Source organism: Perca flavescens, chromosome 8, assembly GCF_004354835.1.
Source record: "Perca flavescens isolate YP-PL-M2 chromosome 8, PFLA_1.0, whole genome shotgun sequence".
NCBI classification, from domain to species: domain Eukaryota; kingdom Metazoa; phylum Chordata; class Actinopteri; order Perciformes; family Percidae; genus Perca; species Perca flavescens.
In genome coordinates this window covers 18,683,860-18,709,761 of record NC_041338.1, presented here as the reverse complement: position 1 = coordinate 18,709,761, position 25,902 = coordinate 18,683,860, and the positions used below count along the sequence as shown (strand labels likewise).

General features: G+C 40.4%; 2 protein-coding genes across 4 annotated transcripts in view; both read left to right on the top strand.

Annotated features, from left to right (window-relative positions):
* LOC114560516 (contactin-1a) overlaps nucleotides 1-20,448 on the top strand; it is a 63,189-nt gene extending 42,741 nt beyond the window's left edge. For all 3 annotated transcript variants that reach the window (XM_028585948.1, XM_028585950.1, XM_028585949.1), the window contains 18 exons: nucleotides 778-984; nucleotides 2,528-2,627; nucleotides 3,049-3,230; nucleotides 3,520-3,644; nucleotides 4,169-4,286; nucleotides 4,603-4,750; nucleotides 5,702-5,829; nucleotides 6,538-6,710; nucleotides 7,538-7,661; nucleotides 10,599-10,760; nucleotides 11,087-11,236; nucleotides 11,812-11,882; nucleotides 12,967-13,201; nucleotides 14,222-14,325; nucleotides 14,603-14,792; nucleotides 14,946-15,058; nucleotides 15,170-15,326; nucleotides 18,179-20,448. In XM_028585948.1, coding sequence (XP_028441749.1) covers nucleotides 778-984; nucleotides 2,528-2,627; nucleotides 3,049-3,230; nucleotides 3,520-3,644; nucleotides 4,169-4,286; nucleotides 4,603-4,750; nucleotides 5,702-5,829; nucleotides 6,538-6,710; nucleotides 7,538-7,661; nucleotides 10,599-10,760; nucleotides 11,087-11,236; nucleotides 11,812-11,882; nucleotides 12,967-13,201; nucleotides 14,222-14,325; nucleotides 14,603-14,792; nucleotides 14,946-15,058; nucleotides 15,170-15,326; nucleotides 18,179-18,255 — 2,564 coding nt within the window. In that variant the 3' untranslated portion in view covers nucleotides 18,256-20,448. The remainder of the gene's footprint in view (nucleotides 1-777; nucleotides 985-2,527; nucleotides 2,628-3,048; nucleotides 3,231-3,519; nucleotides 3,645-4,168; nucleotides 4,287-4,602; nucleotides 4,751-5,701; nucleotides 5,830-6,537; nucleotides 6,711-7,537; nucleotides 7,662-10,598; nucleotides 10,761-11,086; nucleotides 11,237-11,811; nucleotides 11,883-12,966; nucleotides 13,202-14,221; nucleotides 14,326-14,602; nucleotides 14,793-14,945; nucleotides 15,059-15,169; nucleotides 15,327-18,178) is intronic.
* Nucleotides 20,449-23,818: 3,370 nt separating this feature from the next.
* The window catches only part of LOC114560828 (PDZ domain-containing RING finger protein 4), a 140,625-nt gene continuing 138,541 nt past the window's right edge, over nucleotides 23,819-25,902 (top strand). Inside the window, exons 1-2 of the mRNA XM_028586476.1 lie at nucleotides 23,819-24,411; nucleotides 24,573-24,662. Coding sequence (XP_028442277.1) covers nucleotides 24,022-24,411; nucleotides 24,573-24,662 — 480 coding nt within the window. The 5' untranslated portion in view covers nucleotides 23,819-24,021. The remainder of the gene's footprint in view (nucleotides 24,412-24,572; nucleotides 24,663-25,902) is intronic.

Genomic DNA, 25,902 nt, shown 5'->3' with positions numbered 1-25,902 from the left:
AGTCATTATTCATACTTTACTGTGAGCCTTTTTTTATCCACATTTCATGACACTCGTGAACCAATTATATGAAATGAACCAAAGATATTTTGTCCCCTGTCAGCTTGAGATTGAATTGCCCTTCTTAATGTCCTCTAAGGTATAAAAATCACTGACTCTGTAATTGTCTCATTATGAGTATTTAAGTTTTTTTTCTCAGTTTGAAGTCATCCACATGCTGGGTTTACTTCTACTCCCCCATGGAAGTAACAGAGAAAGAATGTTTTCATCATCATCATCATCATCATCATCATCATCATCATCATCATCATATTTAGTTCAAGCTAATATGTCATTACAGTTGTTTGTTTTGTCTTCTTCTACTTGTATATATGGTCTTATTTTAGTAAGCATTTTTAGAGCATTAATTCAACCCAAAAACCTTTACACATATTTTCCATATTCATGCTTATGCAAATCGGTCAAACACAACAGTCTGAGAGCATTGTTAATTCTCTCTCCACAGCGTCATAATTACTCAAGAAGCCAGTGTGCTCACAGAATGTCTCTATTATGCCTCTCAGCTAAAAGAATTATAAGATTTCATCTAAAAGGTCAATAGATGCTTGAATAATAAATCCCCCTCAGCACCAAAGAATTGTGCTATTTTTATTTTGCATGTATTCAGATTATTCAAACTGAGCCAGCTTCATATCCAATCCCCTCGGCTCTTTCCAAAGCTTTTTGTCCAGGGTCTTGATTGACGGGTGCCTTTTTGTTGTGTCTCTTTCTGTGCAGCCGAGCTGTCATTCCGATGGATCCTCAATGAATTCCCTACCTTCATCCCACTGGACAAGAGGCGTTTTGTCTCCCAGATAACGGGTAACCTCTACATCTCCAAGGTGGACTCCTCCGACAGCGGCAACTACTCTTGCATTGCGTCCAGCCAATCCATTTCCAAGAGCGTTTTCTCCAACTACATCCCCCTCGTACCTATTGCTGAACGTTAGTACCTCAGTTCCTATCCTACCCCATTGTCTTTCCAGTTGCTTATTTCTGAACTTTTGATAAATTATGATTGCATTGAAGCCGTTTGAGATTTCTGGTTTCTTCAGTTTTATAGCCAGTGATCTTAAATTACCCACATAAAAGACCAAGTCCAAATCTGGGTTAGTTTAATTATCCTGTACCACATTGATCACAGTATGATACTTTGGCCACAAGAACATTTGCAATGCTCTGCAATTAATGCAATACATGTTTTGATGTATAAAATGCACTTAAGCACAATACAATCGTGAAATACAACAAAAAGATTGATTACACATGTCTCTTTAATAGCCAGGAATCCTTAAAAAGTGTTCAATAAAGAAATAGAATTCAGGTTGTACCAGCATAATGAGGTGCGAGTAAAGAGCAGGAGCTTAAGTGTTTCTTAAAGAGATGAGTTTCAAAAATAAGCTCAAAGATAGAAAGAGACTCCCTGGCTGAAGCAAAGCACTATATTGATTTGTTTCTCTCGCCCCTAATGAAGCATCATGTTTAATCACAACAGTGCTTATTTTAAATGTGATAAGGTCACGCGCGCCACTGTTCTTGACTCTTTCAATTCGATTTATAGGAACAAATTAGCTCAGAAGTGGACTGACACACAAGAACTTGCTTTAAGACAGAACCAGCATGCTATGAAAAAATGAACTGGAACATGAACAGCCCCAGAGATAGAGATCACAAACTAAAGCAGTGCACATAGTAGTTAATTAATTCTGTGTGTGTTTGCACGGCTGGATGTAAGAAGTACAAACACAAAAGTTTTTAAATGTTTTCCTTAGGGGCCTTCCCAGAATCCATCAGTTATTCTTCATTGTTTGATATTGACTTTTATGATCATGTAACTTGTGGCCTGCTTCACCTGTGGCGGACGTGTTTTGAATGGTATTATAGTTACTTAGAACACAGACTAGAATGTTGTGTCCCACCAAAGAGGTCAGGATTAGAGCAGAGCAGGCCAGTTGTTCGGGCTCTCTCATGCATATGTGTATTATGAGATGCTATCTGGGTATGATGTGGTCTGTATTTAACTCTTAGTTTGTGTGTCTCTGTTTGCATACCTTTGCATTTTGTCATGGCTTTTTAAATGCCTTGTGTACAGTATGTGTACCTAGGACACAATGATTGCATTAGTCATGAATGCTAATCCTCTGATTTACATATCGTCTTCATTGTTATATTGAGTGTGTTAACATGTTACAGTAGTATCACAGTTATAATCAGTTTTTTGCAGTATCCTGGTTATGTTTTTTAGTAGTTTATGTAAACACCATATCCTGGGTATCCACCACCATATCCTATCTGAGTAAAAAACAACATTTACAAAGAAGTATTTTTTGCTTAATTTGACCCACTTAGGTATTGACAGGAGAGGCTTTTGAAAATGGTTAAAATGAACATCATATCATTTTTGAAACCACCATTTGTTTCAGGCTTAGCAGCTAGAAATTGGTTTAGCACCTGAGTCATGATTCTGGTCACTTGTTATTCCTCTCAGGTCCCATCCGGAAATACCCTGCTGACCTCAAAGTCAAGTTCCCAGACACCACTGCTCTGGTGGGGCAGAATATCACCTTGGAATGCTTCGCTTTGGGAAAGTAAGCGTGAGAGATCATTGGTTACCTCTGTTTGTAATGTGCAATGTTTGAACTGAAATGTTTCATGAAAATGCTCAGTCAGTAATGAAATAATGAGGAAAGGTTGCTCTTTGTTATTATTGGGCATAAAATAAGTTAATTGAATTGATGCAGAATATCAGTACACCCATTACACATTGACTATCGACAACTAAAATACAACATTTTAATTAATAGGGATGTATCAATCGGTCGAACCACCATATTAGTTAACCCTTAATGCACTGTAACTAGTTTACACTGTCTTAGATTTGCTGCCTATTCTCTAAGCTAAATCATTAATAAAGCATGTTTCAGTTACATTGTGATGACTTGAGTGCAGTGATGCATTACAAGTTGAAGCTAGGCTTCTGTATTATTTTTCTCTCTCCGCCCTTCCCAGCCCCGTCCCTGAGATCCGCTGGAAGAAGTTAGACGGACAGCTGCCACCCAATCACGAGGTGCGGATGGCGGGGGCTCATCTGCACCTGTACAATGTGCAGTTTGAAGACGGAGGCAGCTATCAATGTGAGGCAGTGAACTCGAAAGGAAAGGACTACCATGCTGCACGTGTGTCTGTAGAAGGTAAGCAGTGTACTGTATGTCACGTCAGCCTTCTTCTCCCAAAGCATATGACAGGGAATACACACATTCATCAAATGTAGGTTTCACAGTCTTTATCAGCTGTATTAATTCTCTGCTGGGCACTGGTGTGTGGGGTAAATTAACCAGCCCTTTGTTCTTATCAGTACCTAGTACATTTTCTCATGTTTTTCTTTTTATAGATCTAAGACCTACTGTAATGCCTCAAGTATCATATCATATAATATTTAGCAGCTTTGAAGTTTTCTCAAATACTGTAACTCATTTGCAGCTTTCCCTGAGTGGGTAGAGCACATCAGCAGCACAGAGAAAGACCTCAGTAGTGATTACACTATGTCCTGCATAGCCAGTGGCAAACCAGAACCACGCATCCGCTGGCTGAAAAATGGAGAACCGGTAATATTCAAACTCATAAATCTTTATTGTCTTAAAATATGTGTTCATATATATGCACTTTATGTCATCTCATAAATCTTCATTTAGCTATAGCGTATGCAGAGCCCCTTGGCAGCACCGTGAGATCTCTTAGAACCTGTACAGTGTGCACCCCAGACTTGTTACAGTAGCACAGCAGTGACAGGAAGCTGGCACTGTGGGTACACATCATGTCAGGAGAAAGCACCTGTTGGTATTGAGTGGGTGTCAGCATGGGTTGTGTAACCCGCCATAGAAACAACTGTCGTCAGCCTGAATTATACCCAAGAGAGGAACAAGTAGAGGAGGCTGTTTCATTGCATCATTATGGATTAATGATATCCTGTCTCAGTCAAATACACTAATTGTCATCTGTACTTCTGTGGATGTTAACAATCAACAGTTTGATTTTAATCATGTGCTTATTAATAGAATTTAGATGGTATGAAAATGTTAAAATGTAGAATGATGATATTTTAACTTCACACTCTTGTTATTTTCCACAGTCTGATAGGAAAGAGATGAGGTTCAGCAGCTTGACGTTTGACGATTCAGGGATGTACCAGTGCATTGCAGAGAATCACCACGGAGTCATATATGCCAATGCAGAACTGCGTGTTTATGGTGAGTCACTCTTTGGCTACAGCACAAAAGGCTGCATCAGAGATTTAAAGGTCACGTTTCAAGCTGACTAATTGGAGCTCATTAGGAATTCTGGAGTGTAATGTCAGATTTTATAAAGAAAAACAGCTTTTACATGGATGGGGAAAAAAAAGATAAATTAAGAATGTTTACAAAAATTGACTTTGGTCATCCAAAGCAGCATGCATAACATGTTACTTTGGACAGTACATTTTTATAATTGTAAAAAGGGCCATAAATATAGTCGATGCACATTCTACTAAGTTTGTGATGAATAATCCAAACTGTCCCTCCTCAGCCTGTGCTCCCACATTTGAACACAACCCAGTGAAGAGAGTCCTGGCACCTAAAAACGGCCGGGTGGTGATCCAATGTCGACCCAAAGCGGCTCCAAAGCCCACCTTCTCTTGGAGCAAAGACACCGAGCTACTTTACAACTCCACCAGGTGAGCAGTCTCTTAATAAGATGGCACACTATTTGTCTTCTGATCTGTAAATATAATATAGATGATATGGATGGATATGGATGCATTCATAGAGGCTGTTTTATCATGGCACTTTTCCTTTGTGCTGTAGTTTTTAATGCAAATATTCATCAACCTTTTTCTGTGACTGGGAGACACATCTGGGTCATACTAACACAAGGACGAGTATCTGAGAACGTAATGTCTGACTACCCGAGAGTCCATCCCCTCTAGAGTAGGAAGACGCATACAGTATAGTGATTTTGGGGATCTAAATAAGCTCTAGATCTCTTAAATGTACTTAGTGCCAGAAAAGTCTTTAGTGTTGTTGTTTGCCAGTGATTGCTGTGCACTGCTCTGCTGTCTTCAGTGGTTGACATTAAGCTCATTTTTAGGCTCCTTAGTGTGGACAGATTGGATGTGTAAACCCCTGTCTTGTGCTCCTGACTGACAAAACAATCCTAATCTGTGAGCTCTAAGACCCCCAACCCTTTCCCACACCCTTCACACCCCCATGCACCACAGTGAGGACTCATATAGAGAAGGTGCAGCGGCAAAATGTCTATGCAGCAGACACCTCATAATAATCTCTATGGTGGCTGTATGCGTGAGAGAGGGTGTGGAGTAGTGACTGGGCAGCTGGCACGAGGCTATTTGTCATGCAAAAATGCAGAGAAAAATGAATCATTGTTATTGCTTTTAGTGCAATTTAATGTTGCGTCTTGCTGAATAGTTTCAAGTTGACATACTTGCCAACCCTATATCCCATTAGGAAACGGGCAAACATTCAGAGTACTTTCATCATTTTTCATCATCCACAAAACCGTTGAATAACATACGCTGGACTTTTGACCTTCATATCATGCTGAATATTTTAGATCACGTAGCTCTTTCCCGTCAGTGTGTGAAGAATTAATTCTGGTTTCTCCTCAGGGTGTTTATCTGGGAGGATGGGAGCCTGGAGATCCTCAACGTGACCAGCGCTGATGAAGGCAGGTACACCTGCTTCGCCGAGAATGACCGGGGCAAGGCCAACAGCACGGGCTCTCTGTTGGTTACAGGCAAGTTTCACCTAATGAGCAATGCTTAATTGATAACTCTCTTTTTAACACCTCTTTTTTGTAATGCTTCCTGGACAGTTGGTGTTGCTTTGACTGATGTCGGCCTTCGCTGGCAATCATTCCTGTCACTCTCAGTCCCACCAAACAGTCCTGACCTCCAAATGTTGACTTTTGAATAATGGCCCTGTCAGCAGATTTACAGTATACAGGCTACTGGTGTATTTTCAGTCATTCCCCAAGGATAGAGGAGAGAGAGGATTACTTTAGATCAGATGTGAAGAGACAAGGGCTTAGTCCTCACACTGTTTGATGAGGAGAGGACTTGAGTTATGAACTTGTTGAGATAGTTTGATTGAATAGTGAATAATAACATGGATATGAGTTGTTGTTGCTTGTGATTAGTTTTCTTTAGACATGCAATCTCAGCTGTCAAACATTTTTAGTTCTTTTTACAGTTGATCTCCAGTGGTGCTGGATGTACAGCTCTTGTCTGCCCTCTTCTGGACATTTGTGCACAGTGAACAATTCTAACTATTTTATAGTACCACCATACTGTACTTTACTATAAATCTGTCTACTATGTGACTGCTCAAGATTCCCTTTTTCATCAAAGTCTTTTTACCTGTTATCACCTAAATGACGTTTTAGCGGCTAATGATCTCTTTTCCGTCATCACTGATTCTCTTATCCTCTTGTGTTTCTCCCCAGAGTCCACAAAGATCACCATGGCACCGTCCAATGCTGACGTTAAAGTGGGTGAGAACACCAGGATGCAGTGTGCTGCGTCCCATGACCCCTCACTGGACATCACCTTCATTTGGTCCCTGGATGGCCGGGTCATTGACCTGCACAAGGACAGTCAACATTATGAACGCATTCTGGTGAGACATCGTTTTGGTTAATTAAAGCTAAAGTGCGTAGTTTCTGTCGCCCCCATGAGGAATTCTAAGTAATGACAACAAAACTGTTGGCGCGTCCACATGATACAAGCCTTCCATGACCGTGCACCGCATATATGATAAAGACAAATTAACATAAAAAATAAAAGTTGAACTTGCTAGCCCAACTTTTTACTCTCAGCTCTGGCCTGGATATGTGTTAAACCATATTTCATGTCATGTTGATGTCTGTAGTGTTTTTATTGGAACACCTGACATGGAAAAGTACAGCTTGCTTTAAATGAATATGATTCCAAAAGCCATTTCACATTCCTTCCCTGAGTGGAATAGTGCATTGTACAGTATATCAGTTTAATTGTAATTTCCGCTAACATCCATTATTGTTGACATGACCTACTCTCTCTCTTAGTGCAGCTCTAACCATGAGTTAGCGGTTTGCATTTCTCATTTGTCACTGCCCACTAGGCAAACACGATTATAATTGTGATTGATGATACCCCATTTTTGTACACAAGGAGGATTTTTCCCTCGTAAAAACGGGGTCCAGTACCATATAATAGTGTTTATGTGGTATTAGCAAAGCCAGTTTGACTCTCAAACAGCGAGTTCAATGCAGTCATGTATTTCTTAAGTAGGTTTTTGGTATGGTTTTACCTTTCTTCAGTGAAAGAGTGCTGTCTTGAGAAAACACTTTGTGGACCCCGACATTTTAATTTTGCTCTGACAAGGACACAGTTGGAAAGCTTTGCCTCTCAATGTATGATGATTTGCCTGATTCTTAATTTACTCTTGTGTGTTTTTTTGTGCAGAATGGAAGTTCAAACGGCGAGCTACTGATTAAGAGCCTCCAGTTGAAGCATGCCGGACGCTACACCTGCACTGCACAGACCCCCATTGACAATGTCACCGCCTCTGCCCACCTTGTTGTCAGGGGTGAGTCATGAGTAGTCATGTATATAAAATGTGGCTGTGAAGACATATTTTCTCAATCAGCTACTTACTAGGCTAGATGTTACAGAACAGATATCTGCATATGAATGCAAAAGATTCAGAGATTGCGAGAGATGGGATTTTAACATTAACACACTGTTAAACTGAAAGTTCTAACCATTTTGGTTATTTTACATGAGAGATTTCTGTATTTTGTGTTCTGTCTTTGCTCTGGATTGTTTGGATACTGTCTAATCAAATCGGATTAAGTTATGCCAACACAGTTCTGATGAAGCAGAGTTTTTGTTAAACTCTTTATAAATAATGCCCAAGTGAATATAAAGATGTTTTTCAAACTTTGATGGTTGTTTAGTTTTGAATATTTAGTGTTTTCAGAAAGTTTAATTTCATAGAGCTTATTAAAGTGAGCACAAGACAAAATAATTCCACAGTTCATCAGACACATATTTCTAAACTACTCTTTAAAATGTTCCCCTAACGCCTTATTGTCAGACCCTGTGTGTGAAAAAAGTAGAGACAGAGAGAGATAACACATAGTAAGTACTGTATCCAGTGTATGTTTAAAGAGAAGTAAATCTCTCCAGAGTAACCAGACCAGATTCATTTGCCAGACAATCTGTTGACCCCGAGACTCCACGTCAAGGAAAGCAAGAGAGAAAGTGCTGGAAAATGGAAGGAAACGCCTTGTGTCCTCATGCAAGAGAGGACACACACACACACACACACACACACACACACACACACACACACACACACACACACACACACACACACACACACACACACACATACACACACACACACACACACACACATACAAATGGAACACTCACTATCTACCACTACCACCCAGATAAGCTCAGTGATAGCCAACCAATACTGTCTTTATATAAGTGCAAATAACTCAACTCAAACATATCTGGTAGTGCCTTACCTCTAGATTATATTGTTTGGCTTTACTTTATGTTGGCACTTTGCAAATTAGGTCGGATTTATCCAAATGCTCTATGTCTGTCAGGCAAAGTAACTTAGAAAACAAATGGTAACTTTTAAAGCCTGTTGCTGTGGTTGCATTACAATAAACAGTTGTATATTTGATTAAACTTAGAGAAGCAAGCAATGCTTTGCCGATTAAGAAGTGTTTTAAACAGACAGTCAGCTCTCACTTGTCTTCATTATAACTGAATAAAGTAGAACTTTTTATAGATTAGTGAGGGCTGTTGGCACTACAGCAACTAGCATGTTTATGGTTATTAATTGTGTAATGCCATGCGCCATAACATCATAGATTTCTATCTTTCACCACGATATTTTGATATGGAGAGCTGCTGATTTCAGTGCTTGTTCTTTCAGCCACATACAGATATCAACATGCACAAAAGAAACACTGCCACTCTTCCACCGTGCTCTGTCTGTCATTTACTGTATTTCACCTCCTGGATGAGTCATCAGGCTTTGTTTTCACCCTCCACTTCCTGATGAGTGAGAGCTTGCCTTACAGCCTCCCCTCCAGTCTTGAAACAGACTCAGTGTTGGTGGACAAAGGGTCTCTTCAGATAGGAACCAGAGAACATTAGCAGTGATCTGGTTGCCAGTGATCCCTGTTGTGCACTGGGTGTGCTGCCACCGCTGCTGATTTCTGAGCGGGTGTTGACAGATGGCCAGGTGAACGCACAGCAGCTGACTGTAACGTTTCCCAGAGTGGAACCAAAACACAGGCCCTGGGCTGCTCCTAATGGAGTGCCAAATGTCAGCAGTCCGGGTCGTAGCGAGGGAGAGATGAAAGACAGCCATTTATCACGGCATATGAGGAAGCAGATCTGCTTCAGGAGATTGTCCAGGCTAAAAACACAGCTCTGCACCTGCAGCTTGTTATTAGTGGGGATTTGGGATAGGGAAAAAGAGCTGTTTTCATATGACTGGTCTGTGTGTTTTTGTAGCGTAATGTTACCGTTTGCCTGGCACAGTGTTGAAATGTGGCTGTGTTAATGTAATTGTCTGTGAATTGGGAAAACTATTCATAAACGTTATTACATTTGATTCCTGGGAATACAGTATGTCAGTTAGTAATAAGCACTGAAGCTTATCAGTTTAAACACATTGTGCTAAGCATCCATATGACTCAGTGTTGTACAGACATGGAAACTCTGCACAATATTTCATCCATTACATTGAATTGTACAAACTGGTAGATTTCACAACTTTTCTTTTTATTCTGACTCATAGAGGAGAGGGGAAGCTTAAGGGCTGTCCAGCTTTGGCTGTCTAATCGCCTTACTTGTCTCTGTCATATGTTTATGACTTGAAAAAAAGTAAATCCTGAGGCAAATGAGGACATTTCTGAGGCTGTGGGTTGGGTGGCTAACCTTGACATAGTCTGGGTTTTCTATTAGGCCATTTTTATGTTCCAAAGGAAGAATCGAGAGGAGCAGGAGGACCAAGAGAAACACTGGCTCAAAAGCTTTTTGCTTAAGCTTTAGTTCATATATGTCAATGGGCTTTAAGCTCTAATGCCTTAATCCATCAGTCTTTGCTGATGTCTTTTTAAAGAAGAGACTTAAAAGAAGAAATGTTAGGGCTTTGATGTGCTGTGTTTCACATGCATCAAACAGTGGTCTTTTTGGAAAATGGTGTTAAAGTATACAGTTGTTAAACGACTCAGGACTTTTGCCAAGAATTTCCCCATGAGCTTGAATAAAGATAAACCTCTTTCAATAATGCAATACCCTCTTTTTGTCTTGGACATTCACTACACTTCTACCTCAGGGATAAGTCCAAGTGGGAACTTGAGGGGATTTTAACTTGTGAAGACTAAGGGACAGTGTCACTAATCTCAACACAACTGTGTGGCCACACTTGTATTCATCATGCACCAAACAAACACTTTTAACCTGTCTCTTATTCTTTTCATTACCCCAGGTCCCCCCGGTGCCCCAGGTGGGGTGCGAGTGATGAACAAAACTGACAAGAATGTAACATTGCAGTGGAGCCGTGGAGCAGACAACCACAACCCCATCTCCAAATATACCATCCAGTACAGGGACTCCTTCTCAAAAGAAGTCTGGAAGAATGCCACTACATGTGAGAACTCAGCACACTTGTTCAAATAAACACTGCTACCTTAATGCTGAGCTGGCTCTGGTGTTATGATAATTTGGGTCATGCCACATAGTGATACTGTAGGCCTACATGGTGGTTAATGTCTTTTGAAGATGGCTGTAATTTAGCCATGCATCAAGGACTTAAAATATAGTAATGCATTCTGAAAATGGAACTTTGTTGTTGTTTTAGGATATTTTTGTTAAATATAGGGATTGCAAAACCTATGCTGTATAATGTTTTAGCATACCGTGCTATAGCCCTAAAATCTTGGCATTGTAAAATGAAATCTGTGCTTTTATCTCTAGCTCCTACAGATGTAGAGGGGAATACAGAGATGGCCACAGTGGTGGATTTGTTCCCCTGGATAGAATATGAGTTCAGAGTGATTGCCACTAGCGCTCTGGGGACAGGAGAGCCGAGCAGCCCGTCACCTAAAGACAAAACCCTGGAAGCAAGTAAGCTCATGTTCCTGACTTTAGGCTAACATTCGCTACATAAGACTTTTGGTATGGAGACATGTCCTACAGTCCAGCTTTCCATTCTGATATTTATCTTTCATTATTCTGATATAGCACTGTTTACTTACGTTAAGTATCACTGTAAAAGTGAGTCAGTAGAAATCCCATCAATCTGTACTTCCTACAGCAGAAGCATGCTGCCAAACTCACCACACAAACCTCTAAGAAATGAGCACTTTGCTGAAACTGTATACTGAAATTCAATTATAAAATGGAAATCACAGGCCTACAGTAACCTCTCTTCAAAAAAGAATCATCATTTAAGAGTAAGCCACTAGACTCAAGGCAAAACAACAGACCTTTTGCCTCTATGTTTCCTTCAGTGGCGAGGTTCCGACATTGACATTAAGGTGTTGCATTTGGCACAGGTCATGACATTGATATTGTATTTGCAGAAGAAGGATGTTTCAGTGCTGCTGCCAGGGATAGGTTACAGCCTGTGTGTGTTGGCATTGTGTGTGTGGACTCTTAGCATGTGGGCTCAGAGTTTTGCTGTTGCTGTTTTATTGTAGTTCCTGTGGTGGCGCCCTCAGACGTCGGCGGCGGTGGAGGGAGTAGCAGAGAACTGACCATCACGTGGACGGTAGGTCTGAACTTTCCACTGGGCACAAGGGTCAAAAGGGCCATTAGCTTAGTTAAAGCTCACAGAAAGGAGACCTGCTGCCATCACTCACCTTAGGCAGATTGTAAGTGTTGTTATTTTCTAATAATGATAATAACATTTATTTTAGAGCACAGGTTAAAACAAAGTTGCAAAATGCTTCACAGAAGAAAAAGTAACGCACCAGAACAAGAAAATGGCAACAGACATCATTTTGACAATAAAAAACTGAGGGAAAACGCACAGGAGGTGTTGGCTTGCAGGCAGATATAAAACAAAATGACAACAATTACATTTGTTTTAACTTCGTTCTATGTTTTGGCAAAACAGCCTTTTAGGGCCATCCTTTTAACAATAATGTCCATGAATTTAAAGCATGCCGATGATATGTTTCCAGTCGCTTTGGAGGACAACAACATAGTACATCAACAGATGAAATATATGGTAGAGAACTGTTGAACTTGAGGCCAGCACATCCCAGAAGATATATGGGAACTAAAGCATTGCATAGTCTCATACTTTGTACCAAACAAAACAAGCTATATCAACAAAAATCGATGACTGAACTGAATCATTCTCCTCCATTGCACTGCTGCAGCGGTTTATAAATTAGCTCTCATAGGTAAAATGCCTTTTGCTTGGCTAAGGCATGGCTTTTCAATTCCCGAGCAGCTGGAGGATGGGGCGATGTGTTTACAGGTTAACAGTGCCTAATGCAGGCATGTCTTACTGGATATATGGCGTGAGAATAAAGCCAGAGTGCCAACAAAGGAGATGAGGCGTGAGGACAGATCAAGAGGGATGAGCCAGCAAAGTGTCCCAACTCTTTGTATCATTTACTATTCAGTCATTTTTACGGAACAGTATGCACACGTATCTAATTAATGGAAATGGCCTTTTTTGAGTCTTTCTGTTAATCCTAGTATATAGCACAAGCATAAGTGGATGATGTATGATATTCATAGTGTGAACTCTGACAGGATTAAGTTGTAATTCACACGCAGGCTTGAGAGGTGTGTTGGATAAAACATTACATTAAAGTAATATTTGATGTTTCTGTCATCAGCCTGTACAGCCACAGTACTACTATGGGCCTAATTTTGGCTACATTGTGGCCTTCAAACCACAAGATGGACACGAGTGGAGTAAGGTGACGGTTGCTGACCCGCAAGCCAAGCGCTATGTCCACAAAGACCCCTCCATCCCTCCATCGACAGAGTTTCAAGTCAAAGTCAAAGCCTTCAACAGCAAAGGAGAGGGACCCTTCAGCCTAACAGCTATCATTTATTCTGCACAGGACGGTAAGCACTGAAAAGATTTACAGCTCTCAACGCCGAAGCATAAAAGGGAAAATGTGCCAAACTGATCTCAAAACAATGTCACAGATCAACCTGGGCCTGTTTGAATTCCTCAATATGCCAACACTCTGCTATTTCAATCTGTCAGTGTCAGCTACTTATTACCAGCAGGGTTTTCAATGGAGTAGGACTCATTTAATAGGAGTTCTCATGTATAGTTGTGAGGAATTTTAATACCCCTTGAAAGTGAACCCATCTTCTCCTCTCTCCGTCTTTCCTTGCGGGGGGATTATCATGATCTATGTAGCATGAACCAGAAAGCTGATAATTCGCCCAAGGATGCAAAGCATTTAGCCTAGTTATTAACTTCCACTGACAGACAGTGGAGATAACCACTGGCAACCCAGACATGACGGGTTACAGAGATGCCCCATTGCCATGGTAACCAACTTTGGGAACGCTTTCCTTTTGAGTGTCTATGATTTTTATAGCTAAGCCTGTAGAAGCGCTCTGCCCCCAGGGGTGTGACCATTTGGATTTGTGTGCATGCTGGTTGTGCAGTATTGTTTTTTTGCATTTGTTTCTGTGTGGAACACAATGAGAGTATTTAATGGGTTGTTGGTTCAAGGCCCAGCATGACTATTTCACATTCAGGGAAAGTTTCCTGGCAGGGGCAGCCTACAAAGTGTATAACTGGCCCATAAGTCACGGAAAAGTGTTCGATGGCCTAGTGAAGGAATGTGTGCCGAGAGAGATTTCTGTCACTTCCCTTGTTCCTTACAGTGATTAATTCAAATTACTAAAATGATGCTTGAGCACCACTAAAAGAAAAATAGCATTAGTAAGGCCAGTAGACACATATAAAAAATAATAGACAGTTTATGTTCACGGTAATGGATATATAAAATATGCTAGGTTTGAGTGTTGTGTGTGCAATATAAAGATTAGCTCTGAAAGACTCATCCTTGAAAATGGTTGTCTTACTGTAACCTATTTAACTAACTACTCTGTGTCTCTCCTCAGCTCCATCTGAAGCTCCTGTAAGTGTTGACGGCAGAGCTCTCTCTGCCACAGAAGCCATAGTGTGGTGGCTGCCTCTCTCACAGAGCAATATCGATGGATACCAGGTCAGTAGAAATGTTACTGAGGCATCCTGGTAAAAGAAACGGGAGACGTACTACGGCTTGGCTCATGTCTTTTTGATGTGGTTTAAACACCCATTAGTAAAACTTTTATACCTGCTAGTTTCTATAAATTAGCTTGTACCTATTATTATTATTTTACTTATTTACTTCCCTTTCCTTATGGTATAAACCAGTTTTTCTAAGTGCTGTAAAGGCAAGGCTTGTGCACCAAGCTGGTGTTGGATCCCAGCCATCTCACCTCTGTCCCTCTGTGTCCCAGGTGAAGTACTGGAGGAATCAGGAAGACAGTGAGGGGCGGGCCCAGAGGGTGGTGGTACCTGGCAGTGAGAACCACACCAGGCTGGAGGGTATGAAGCCTGACTCCCACTACCTTATTGAGGTTCGGGGCTACAACTCTGCAGGATATGGGCCGGCCAGCGAGCACCTCCAGATCCACACCAAGAAAGCCCGTATGTTGTGCTTTTAGCAGATTAGTGTTGACCAGCAGGGATCTGCATGGAAAACAACAACATGTATCTTAAAGCTATATTTAGTCCTTATTTACAAATATATGTTATTTTAATATAATTGTTATTCTTTACTGTTTTTGTGTCTTTTAACAGCTCCAAGTCGACCTCCCAGAATAGCTGGTAAAAAATTAAAGGGCCGGAAAGTAAATATTGTCTGGGAACATGTGGAACCACTTGCTAACGAGGCACCGGTGGATGGTTACAAAGTGAGTACAATTCGACATTTACATTTATACAGATTATAATCTCTCTGAAGGAAAAAAATATAGCAGCTGGGCACTTTACATTTCTTTTAAATGATATGTGTGTATACCTAGGTGCTGTGCAGGCAGCAGGGCCACTCCACAGGCACTCTGTACACAACCAGTAAGCAGAGCATAGACCTTCTCCTGCCCACAGACGGGAACTACGTGGTGGAGGTCCGGGCGCACACAGAGGGGGGAGATGGGGCCGTGGCACAAGTCAACATCACAGGTAACAGACAGACTCACTTGTCCCCTTCATTTTGCCTTTTGGCATCTGCTACAGACAGAATATGACCATATTTTACAACCTAGAATTGTGATTATGACTAAAGATTTAAACATTTGTATAAGTGCCTTTGTTATGTTTGTTGTCTTTTGGGTACCTGGCAGCTTTACACTTTGTTAAATTGACAAAATGAAAAGTCAGACTTATAGCTAAGTTTCTGCTGAGAAAAAAGACATCATGCATGAGGACAGTGTTAACGCTGTTGAACAAAGACACAAATTAATGCATAGAAAGTCTGCCAAATGAACCAAAAAGTCAACCTGGACTTTAGAGATTTAAGTTACAATTTAGGTGCCTGAGTTGGATTTGGTGTTTAAGTTTTTTTTTTCTTTTCAGTAAACATGTACAGTACAGGCCAAAAGTTTGGACACACCTTCTCATTCAATGCGTTTCCTTTATTTTCATGACTATTTACATTGTAGATTCTCACTGAAGGCATCAAAACTATGAATGAACACATATGGAATTATGTACTTAACAAAAAAGTGTGAAATAACTGAAAACATGTCTTATATATTAGATTCCTCAAAGTAGCCACCCTTTGCTTTTTTGATAGTGCTGCAAACCCTTGGTGTTCTCTCAATGAGCTTCATGAGGTAGTCACCTGAAATGGTTTTCACTTCACAGGTGTGCCTTGTCAGGGTTAATTAGTGGAATTTTTTTCCCTTATTAATGGGGTTGGGACCATCAGTTGTGTTGTGCAGAAGTCAGATTGATACACAGCCGACAGCCCTATTGGACAACGCTTAGAATTCATATTATGGCAAGAACCAATCAGCTAAGTAAAGAGAAACGAGTGGCCATCATTACTTTACAAATGAAGGTCAGTCAGTCTGGAAAATTGCGAAAACTTTGAATGTGTCCCCAAGTGCAGTTGCAAAAACCATCAAGCGCTACAACGAAACTGGCTCACATGAGGACCGCCCCAGGAAAGGAAGACCAAGAGTCACCTCTGCTGCTGAGGATAAGTTCATCCGAGTCACCAGCCTCAGAAATTGCAAGTTAACCGCAGCTCAAATTAGAGACCAGATGAATGCCACACAGAGTTCTAGCAGCAGACACATCTCTAGAACAACTGTTAAGAGGAGACTGCGCGAATCAGGCCTTCATGGTCAAGTAGCTGCTAGGAAACCACTGCTAAGGAGAGGCAACAAGCAGAAGAGATTTGTTTGGGCCAAGAAACACAAGGAATGGACATTAGACCAGTGGAAATCTGTGCTTTGGTCTGATGATTCCAAATTTGAGAAATTTGGTTCCAACCGCCGTGTCTTTGTGCGACGCAGAAAAGGTGAACGGATGGATTCTACATGCCTGGTTCCCACCGTGAAGCATGGAGGAGGAGGTGTGATGGTGTGGGGGTGCTTTGCTGGTGACACTGTTGGGGATTTATTCAAAATTGAAGGCATGGCTACCACAGCATCCTGCAGCAACATGCCATCCCATCCGGTTTGCGTTTAGTTGGACCATAATTTATTTTTCAACAGGACAATGACCCCAAACACACCTCCAGGCTGTGTAAGGGCTATTTGACCAAGAAGGAGAGTGATGGAGTGCTGCGCCAGATGACCTGGCCTCCACAGTCACCGGACCTGAACCCAATCGAGATGGTTTGGGGTGAGCTGGACCGCAGAGTGAAGGCAAAAGGGCCAACAAGTGCTAAGCATCTCTGGGAACTCCTTCAAGACTGTTGGAAAACAATTTCAGGTGACTACCTCTTGAATATCATCATAAGAATGCCAAGAGTGTGCAAAGCAGTAATCGGAGCAAAGGGTGGCTACTTTGAAGATTAATTTGAATTTGAATATAAAACATGTTTTCAGTTATTTCACACTTTTTTGTTAAGTACATAATTCCATATGTGTTCATTCATAGTTATGATGCCTTCAGTGAGAATCTACAATGTAAATAGTCATGAAAATAAAGGAAACGCATTGAATGAGAAGGTGTGTCCAAACTTTTGGCCTGTACTGTATCTTCGTTCTAATAAAGTGTTACAAAATGGAAAGTGTGTGGCAGAAAAGCAGATGACACTTTATGACTTACTTATTTAGAAGAATAAGGCATCCTGAAATGAAATTTAGCGAGTGAGAGTAATCTCTTGCGAAAAATAGTTTTAGTTAGTTTAGTTTCATCAGTGGAACATAAATAAAGAAAGCCTTCAGTTATCTAATCACATTTTAAATCCATAGTGCTAAGGTAACACACTGTGACTGCTTATTCCTGGCCTGCCATTTGCTAGTGAGATTATACAAGGTTCAAAGTTGGCGGTAGGTTATCATTTGTCACAGCACGAGGGTTCCCTGGGCCAGAGCAGAGCTGTCACTTCAGGTTTCATACAGTACCTTAGACTGGAGGGGCTAAAATGGGAAACTTTACGGCCCGTGACTAAAGCTTTGATACCCCCCTGACTCGATCCCCCACTGGCTGATGGACTGACAGGTATGCTGACTGGATGGAGGAGGCCTTAAGCCTCTGTAATTGATCTTGATGAGTAGAGGATACCCCTCCTGTGGTTTTCCTTATCTGTTATCGTTCAGTCCAGACCTACTGACAGCTTGATTTCACAGACCCGGGAATTTAAGCCGTGGAGGATTTCAAATGCAGGGCATTGACAAATGGAGTGGGCATTTAAGGGGATCTCTACACAGATGGGGTATAATATCACACTTCACACAATCTTTAGTTTAATGGATGAAAGCTGGACAAACTTCCTCAAATCAGCAGCAAATTTGACTATCGGTGCAGATATATTTTAAGCAAAATCTGACCTACTTTTATCTCTGTGTGTCTCTCAGGTGGAAGTGTCATATCCGCCCCGTCTCTCAGCGTACTCTCCCTGCTCCTGGTGGCTCTCCTCTGCCTGAACCTCTGAATGTAGCGCCATCTTTGTCTTCACTTTCCGTGAAGTAGACTCTTTATGGTTGACGCCTATGAGGACTTTGGGACTCTTTCCACAATCTTTTGGTTCTACCCCGTAACCCGGGACGTCTTATTCCAACTCTTCCCCTCTGGAATATGTTTGTGGAAATAGACACAGAAAAGGAAAAATTGGAAATGGACAAAGACATCCCTTATTTATCCACAAAAAGCCTCTTTGGAGGAGTGTCAAAGGAGTTCTGTCAACTTTTTAAATATGCCTTATATAAACGACTGCACTTATCTTTCACAATAACTTGTTTGAAAATGGATCATGACTGAAAGTGTGAACATTACACTTAAGGTTGGCTGTTAAGTCTATTTACAATATGAAGCCGACCTTTCTTATGTAGATAAAGAAGCTGTTTGTTCAGATACGTGGGCTTCATTTGATCTATGATATTTTAGAAAATCTACCCTAGACTGCATTCCATAGTATAAGGTAAACAAGTAGCTGTGAAGGATAAGTGTATGGGTTTATAAAAATGTCTTTGTCTTTCTTTACTTGCAGTTCAGTGTCATTTTCTTCTATTTTCTTTTTAAAATGAAGCAGACCCTTTGTTACAGAGATACAGTCAAAGCAAATCTCATCCTTTCATACTGGATTTTTTATTAATAAACATCTTAGAGGAAAGAGCAATTTATGTCATGCTGAAATAATATATCCAATAATTAATATTGTTTTGCTACCTAATATACTATGGATGTTATTTGATGAAAAAATGGATTGGGTTGACCTGCAATCAGTGCTTATTTACAAATCATAACATGAGTTCTATTGATAGAATACCACTTTCAAATTGTGTGCATGTTGACATTGTTACATGGAAAAAAGTTTGAAATGGTTCAAAAGTGTTTAGGCACATGGGTCCATATTTGCAAAGCTGAATGTAAAGCAAAAACATAGGAACAAGGAAGTGAACTATAAACAACATATCAGAGATGCAGTTTAAAATGCAAAACTGCAGCAAACCTCTGGTTATATTTGTACAACTGTGCAGTGATCAAGGCTTTGCCACAACATCTGAGTCATTATTGAACTAATCCTGAAAAACAAAAGAAAAACCTGTTGTTTTCACTGTATCATTCGGGCCTCAGTGGTAACTGCTGGTGCTTTGTAAAGAATGTTGGTATTTTATTTAGTGTAAACATTTTAATTTCATCTCTCTCGTTTATGGCTTTGTGTAAGAGTCACTATTTACAGTTATAGTGAACGGTAGCGATGCTCATGCCCTCCAATAATTGTGCAATGTATGTGTGGCTACTTTATATTTTCTAATAAGACAACTTGCCTAGCTCCTATAACAGTCTTTTTTCATTATCTGGTACAAACAGAAGAAAAGCAAAGCCATCTATGTCAGCTCCGAGAGCCCATCAAAAGCTCATGACGTTGTTTCCACTACATTATTTTTGTCTTTTCAGTAACGTGATCAGAGATATATAAACAGTATCAACTGTTGTCTTTTTTATGATTATTATATTTGTATGCCATGACCCACATTTGGTTGGACAGTTTAAACGTTTATTTCCCTTGAATGGAGGAACAAATGCTGCGTTTTGAATTCCCCCGATTCATTCTTGTATGACTGATGCTGGCCATGCTTCTACATTGTGACTATATCAACATCCACCACAAAGTGCTTTTCCCAGTTTTCCTTCATGCGACAAATCATAAAAAGAGTTGCCAAATGCATGAATGCCTTGAACTTTGATGTTTTGGGACAAAGCAGCGGCTCTACATTCTAACATGCATGACATTGAAACAAATCAACTTTAAAGCAACTTCTCAACCTCTCTACAGCTTCATATTAAAATACATTCCATTTATATGAGTGGCATCCCTTTATGCCAGAGACAGTGTAGATCTATAGTGAGCCTAATATGTGCATTAGCTGCTAAGCTTCATTAAGCCAGTTATCTCTTATGAAGTCTTGGGGAGATGATTTTTAGAGAAAAAATCTTAAACTGACTAAAGGAATCTCACTCATTCAAGTTCAAAAACTGGTCCTGCAGTTCCGCACACACAATATGTTGGGGATTTGATAGCATCACTGGTGGCAATGGCAGCATGTTTGGCTGTTTGCTGGAAGTTCAGTGCTTCGCTGGACTTGAACGGCACATGTGAGGGATGAAACTGGAACCTCTTATTGGCTGGACAAGGAACAATAAAAGTGTAGTTAACTATTAGTGCTCTGGTGTTTTCTTTGTTGTTTGGCAGGGACTTTTCTTTACCTGGGAGTATAAGCTTGAGTGTGAGTGCAGCTAAAAACTGTGAGGGTCTCGGAGCACTTTTGTCTGAGTTCCGGTGTGAGTCAGGTTTACAGTCCATGGTGGAAGAAGTGTCAAAAATGTAAAAATACCATTTTATTTACTAAATTAAAGTACATAATTATCAGCAAAATGTGGTTTAGTATCATAATTAGAAGTAATACTTATACAGAATGGCCCAAAACGGAAACTAGACAGCACAAATATTGTCCCTATTAAACTTCTTAAGAAATACGAATGAAGCCATTCATCACAACTTATTACTCTTTATAAAGCATGCATTAATGGAAAGGGGTACTGAGTTTTTTTTTTATTGTTGGAGCTGGTTTGAGGTAGTGCTACTTTCCTAAATACTGTTGTTGGGAAGTTTGCTCTACAAATGCATCATATTTTATAAGCTCCTTTTACACATTATATATAACATATTAATATGCCAAATTGATTAGATTAGAAAAAAATCTACTTTATTGTTGGTATAGGTACTAAAACAATGAAATGCAGTTTAGCATCTAACCAGAAGTGCAAAAAGCAGTACAGTTCTGAGTAATGTACAAAGTATATACAGAATAAAATATAGAATAAATAGAATGTGGAATAAACAGCAAGGGGTATGAATACACTAGATATATACAGTATATGAGCAGTATAGTATTAACACTGTTAATACTATACTGCTCATACTGTATATATCTAGTGGTTAGGGTTAGATTAATTGTTAATTTAACAGTGTATATGAATACGCTAAGATATACAGTATGAACATATTAAGCAACTATAGCTGTCAGATAAATGTAGTGGAGTAAAAAGTACAATATTTCCCTCTGAAATGTAAAAGCATTAGGTAACGGTAATGGAAATACTCAAGTAAAGTACAAGAAGATGAAAGTTGTATTGTGTACTCAGTTGCATTCCACCACTGACAGTCCAAGACTATAATGGAGTTCCAATCAAACTTTTGGTGTCACTGTTCAAGGGTAAATATGTCTCAAATATGACTTTGAGTCACTCTAAGTGAGTGCAGATATTAATGGCTAAAATAGGGGATGACTAAAACAAACCTTAAAGGACATACAATATGTTACACCAACCACAACAGTCATTTTTATTGATATAATGTACAAGAATACACAGATAAGGAACTTGAACATGACGAAATATGCTAAATATACCAATACATTTAACTAAAGTTTGCCTACGCTATGATAGACTTTTGTAGAGCAATATTAGTCATGGAAAAACTATCTCACCACTCTATTTAGTTTTGGAGCTTTCGATCATATCACAAAATCTCAGCAACAGATGGAGTTGAGGTCCAAAAGTTCATTCTTGATGTTGGAAACAGCATTGAGAAGAAAATCTCACCACAGGGTCCATTGAGTAGCCGGGCTGGAAATTTCAATCACATCACACAATCTTGATCTTTATCATATTAATTGCACTGAATAAAGATTGAAATGTAATGAGAAAGTCCCAGTTATAAGTTGTAGTTCACAGTAAGTCAGCCTGAGTTCACTGGTGAATGAATTATGAATTGAGTCTGAAATACTGATGTTATTGTTATAAGATTGGAAGTCCATCCAATAAAGCCAGTATTACACACACCCCAGGAGAATATTTCCAGTTCGGCAGTTTCCCTTTAAACATACACACAAAGCAATGTCAAAGGTTGTAAGAAGTGCTATCAAATTCAGACAGACTCTCCACTGGGGTTGGACAACTGGTGGTCTCAGGTGCTTTTTGCACCTTGTTGGAAGCAAAAAAAACACTTGATCACTTACTCTATGTCCTTAGTCATTGCTGCCTTGGGACTTAAGTATTTTATCCTGTAACTTTAGACTGGTTATGTGTAAAATAGTCATAGAAGTGTTTCAGCGTTCACAAACCAAATAAGAGAAACTAGAACATAATTTATGATTTATGAGTATCTTCCATTATCAACCATGTCTGCATCCAGGAGAAAGCTATTCTTTAAATATATCAGATAGCCATTCAATCTGTCCTCCCTTACAGATAAGGCCAACTCTGTCAATGTCTAGCTTTTCAAGCAGAAACAGCTGTTGGAGTTTTGTCTCCTATCAGGTATCCAGCAGATGAAAAGCAGATTGATATCACTTCTCTTCATGGATTAGGTCAGACCAAATTAATCAGATTTTAGATACTTATTGAGCTTTAAGTCATCTCTCCGTTTCAATCAGGGGTCTTAATGGTTATTCACTGAAATCAGCTCACAGAGAGAACAAAAGATGGAGAATTTTTTTCAGTGGCTTATCGGTCCAAGCATATGGCCTGTGTGATAGGTCTGATCCCAGGTGGCGGTGTAACCCTTTCCTCCAAAAATACACTCACAGGCTGCCGCTTGATTCAGTCTGACTGCTCCTCCAGGTCCTATCCTCCAGACTTTAAACTCATACAGTTCTGGAAATATAGCTATTTGCTGACAGTTGATTTTTAAATGATTTAATTTAATATCACATATAAAAAAAACATAAAGTTATACAAGTGCTACAATTTCACTTTGCATTGATTGGCAAGAAGAAAAATACACTCCTCTGACCTCCTTGAGGATGTGTTTTTGCAGACAGGTGTGCAGTCCCAGGGCAGATTGTGCTATTGTCTTTGTAAACCTACACCTGTTCTTTGACAGCTCAGACAACACAAAACATACTTTAAAGTGGTGCACAGCAGACTAGAACCAGACTGCTGCTGCTGGGAGACCTGAAACGTGACGCCCTCTCTGATATGTCATGCTGTGTCAGCGTAAGACTGGCCGGGACTCATGCAGGAAGGCTTTATTAGTGAAGGTTTTCATACAGATATTGTGTTACAAGCCAGGGTTTAACCACTGAAGGACCATCAAAGTTTCACTGACAAGCCATCACTGCAGAACCTGTTCCAGAGGTAAACTAAATGAAAGTAATAGGGTTAAAATGAGGCACAATAAAACCCCACTGATAATGCCAATCATGATGTGGACTGTTAAATTGACTTGTTTCTATCTCAATTTGAAGGCTCTGCTGCCAAGAAAACCATTTGAAAGTGTGTGATAGAATGAGCGACCTCTGCTGGTGAGGATTTATGACACACATCAAGTGCACAGCACCAATCACAGCTGGACACAGTTAAATCAAACAAAACTAAATTAAACTGCACTGAAAAAAAACTACCGGTAAAGTCCAAAACATTATATGAGTTTATGTGAACAGCAGGAAAAATGCAATGACCCTGACCAGAGAGAGCAGAAGTGAGTCAGCAGGCTGACGTTTTCTCCTCAGACACATTTCACTCCTCAGAGCAACATCTCATGTCGTGCGAGAAGTGGCGCAGCCCCTCAGCTCAGCGTGAGCTGCGCAGACCGGTCAAACTTTTGGTGCACTCACGCTTTCATGTGTTCAGACTTGTAAAATAACTTTGTCACAACTCTTTGACTGCACAGGAAAAGTTTCCTGCGCAAACTATGTGCGCTGATTGCCCAACTCCTTACGCGGAAAAGGACCCAATCGGGATGAAGTCGCAAACAGAGCTCCATACGGGCCATCGTGGTGAAGGTGTTTGTAAGAAAGGATGCGGGCTCCTGCTGTCCTGTGAGGATGTTAACAGAGGGGACCACTGTTGTGTGGACGCGCTGCGCACTGTCACCGATGCGCTGGAAGCAAGAAGCGCAACTTTGGAGCATGAAACCCGGATGGCGAGGCTCAGGTGGAACAGGAGGGAGCAGTCCCTGTTAGCCCAGGTGTCAACTCTGCAAAACGAGGCCCAGCTATCGGCTCTCAAGTACCAACGGAGACTGCACCAATACATGCTGCACATCAGCAGCATTGCAGAGCAGGTCACTGGGTACTACAAGGTGAGAGGGATGATTTATTTGATGCGTGCATGTGGTGCAACAACTGCAATAATATCGGAAAAGTATGATTTATGGTTTCACTTTGAGTCAAGACTGGATGTTAAATACACTGAAACAAGACCGGCTGATTAACACACTTTTGTGTTTGTTGGCTGAATTAGAGAGATGTGAGAACAGTTGCTGACACGCAGAGCCAGACATCAGATATAGCAGCAGAGGGAACGCCACAGGAGCAGCTCAACGCAACTGAGGTAAGCAGTGCACACTCACTGCGCACAGCTTCTGTATCTGTATTCTTTCCCTTTTAAGTGCTGGAAACATTGATGGCTCATGCATAAAAGTTTTAGAACACAAGCTTGTGTTTATCTGAAATGCCCAGTGGCAGCAGTGTCACTGTTGGTGCCCACTGAGACACTTCCCAATGTTGTTGATATAAGGGATTGGGTGTTTTTTTTAAAAGCAGAGCTCTTTGTGCCTCTTCTTACTTTGTTTCACCTGCTGCCAAAGCTCAATCCTAACCCTGCTGAAAGACGATTCTTTGTGTAAATGTTGACTTTGGGATCACAGTGAATGCTACAGTATGGAGTGGGATAATAAACTCTGAGTGAAGGCTGTTTATAGAAAATGACCCCTTTTGTCATTTGCTATGTTGTGGTCTATTTTTCTCACAGCGAGAGTGTGTTAATTGACGAATTAATTAGTGATAGACCGATTTTATCGGCCGGCCGATATATATCGGGCCGATATTTGCGTTTTTACGTGTATCGGCATCGGCCGATACACATAAAACACAGAAGTGACACTGATCTTTTTGTTTTTATTATTTTTAAAGAAATGGCAGAGCAGATTCCGAAAACAAATCCAGTGTGTCAGGGTTTACGTTTTTATGATGTAAATTGAGCGAGCAAAAGCAGTATTGGCTCCAAATATTGGCTCAAGAAAATTGGCAGCCCGTATCAGTCATTGGCTAAGTCTAATGAAAAAAAAAATCGGTATCGGAATTAAAAACTCCCTATTGGTCGATCCCTAGAATGAATTTACCAAGTTGAATATGTTGTATGTATTCAATACAATGTATGTATTTGCCAGCAATATGTGATCTCCTCAGTGCCCCAGTTACAGCTTTGTCACACCTCTGACTTCTGTGGAGGATACCATTCATGTCCTAGATTTGAACTTGTTCTGTCCATCCATCTGAAGTGATCTTTATCATTTTCTTTGGGTTTCAGCTGATCCAATGTTATTATCTGGGTAGTGTCCTACCTTTTCTGGAAAGTTGGAGGTCAGAACACTTTATCACATTTCACTTAGAATCACGGCATCCTAGATGTAGTCCAGCCTTGCAAAGAAAAATGGAACCCAAAAATGTCTTAGTAGAAAAATCAGATGAGATTTCATTGAATTGTGCAAATTATGATAGTATATGAGTGAGCATCTTCTTCAATGCCTTGAGCCCCATCTGGACTTTTTGCATATGCCTGCTGGAGCCAT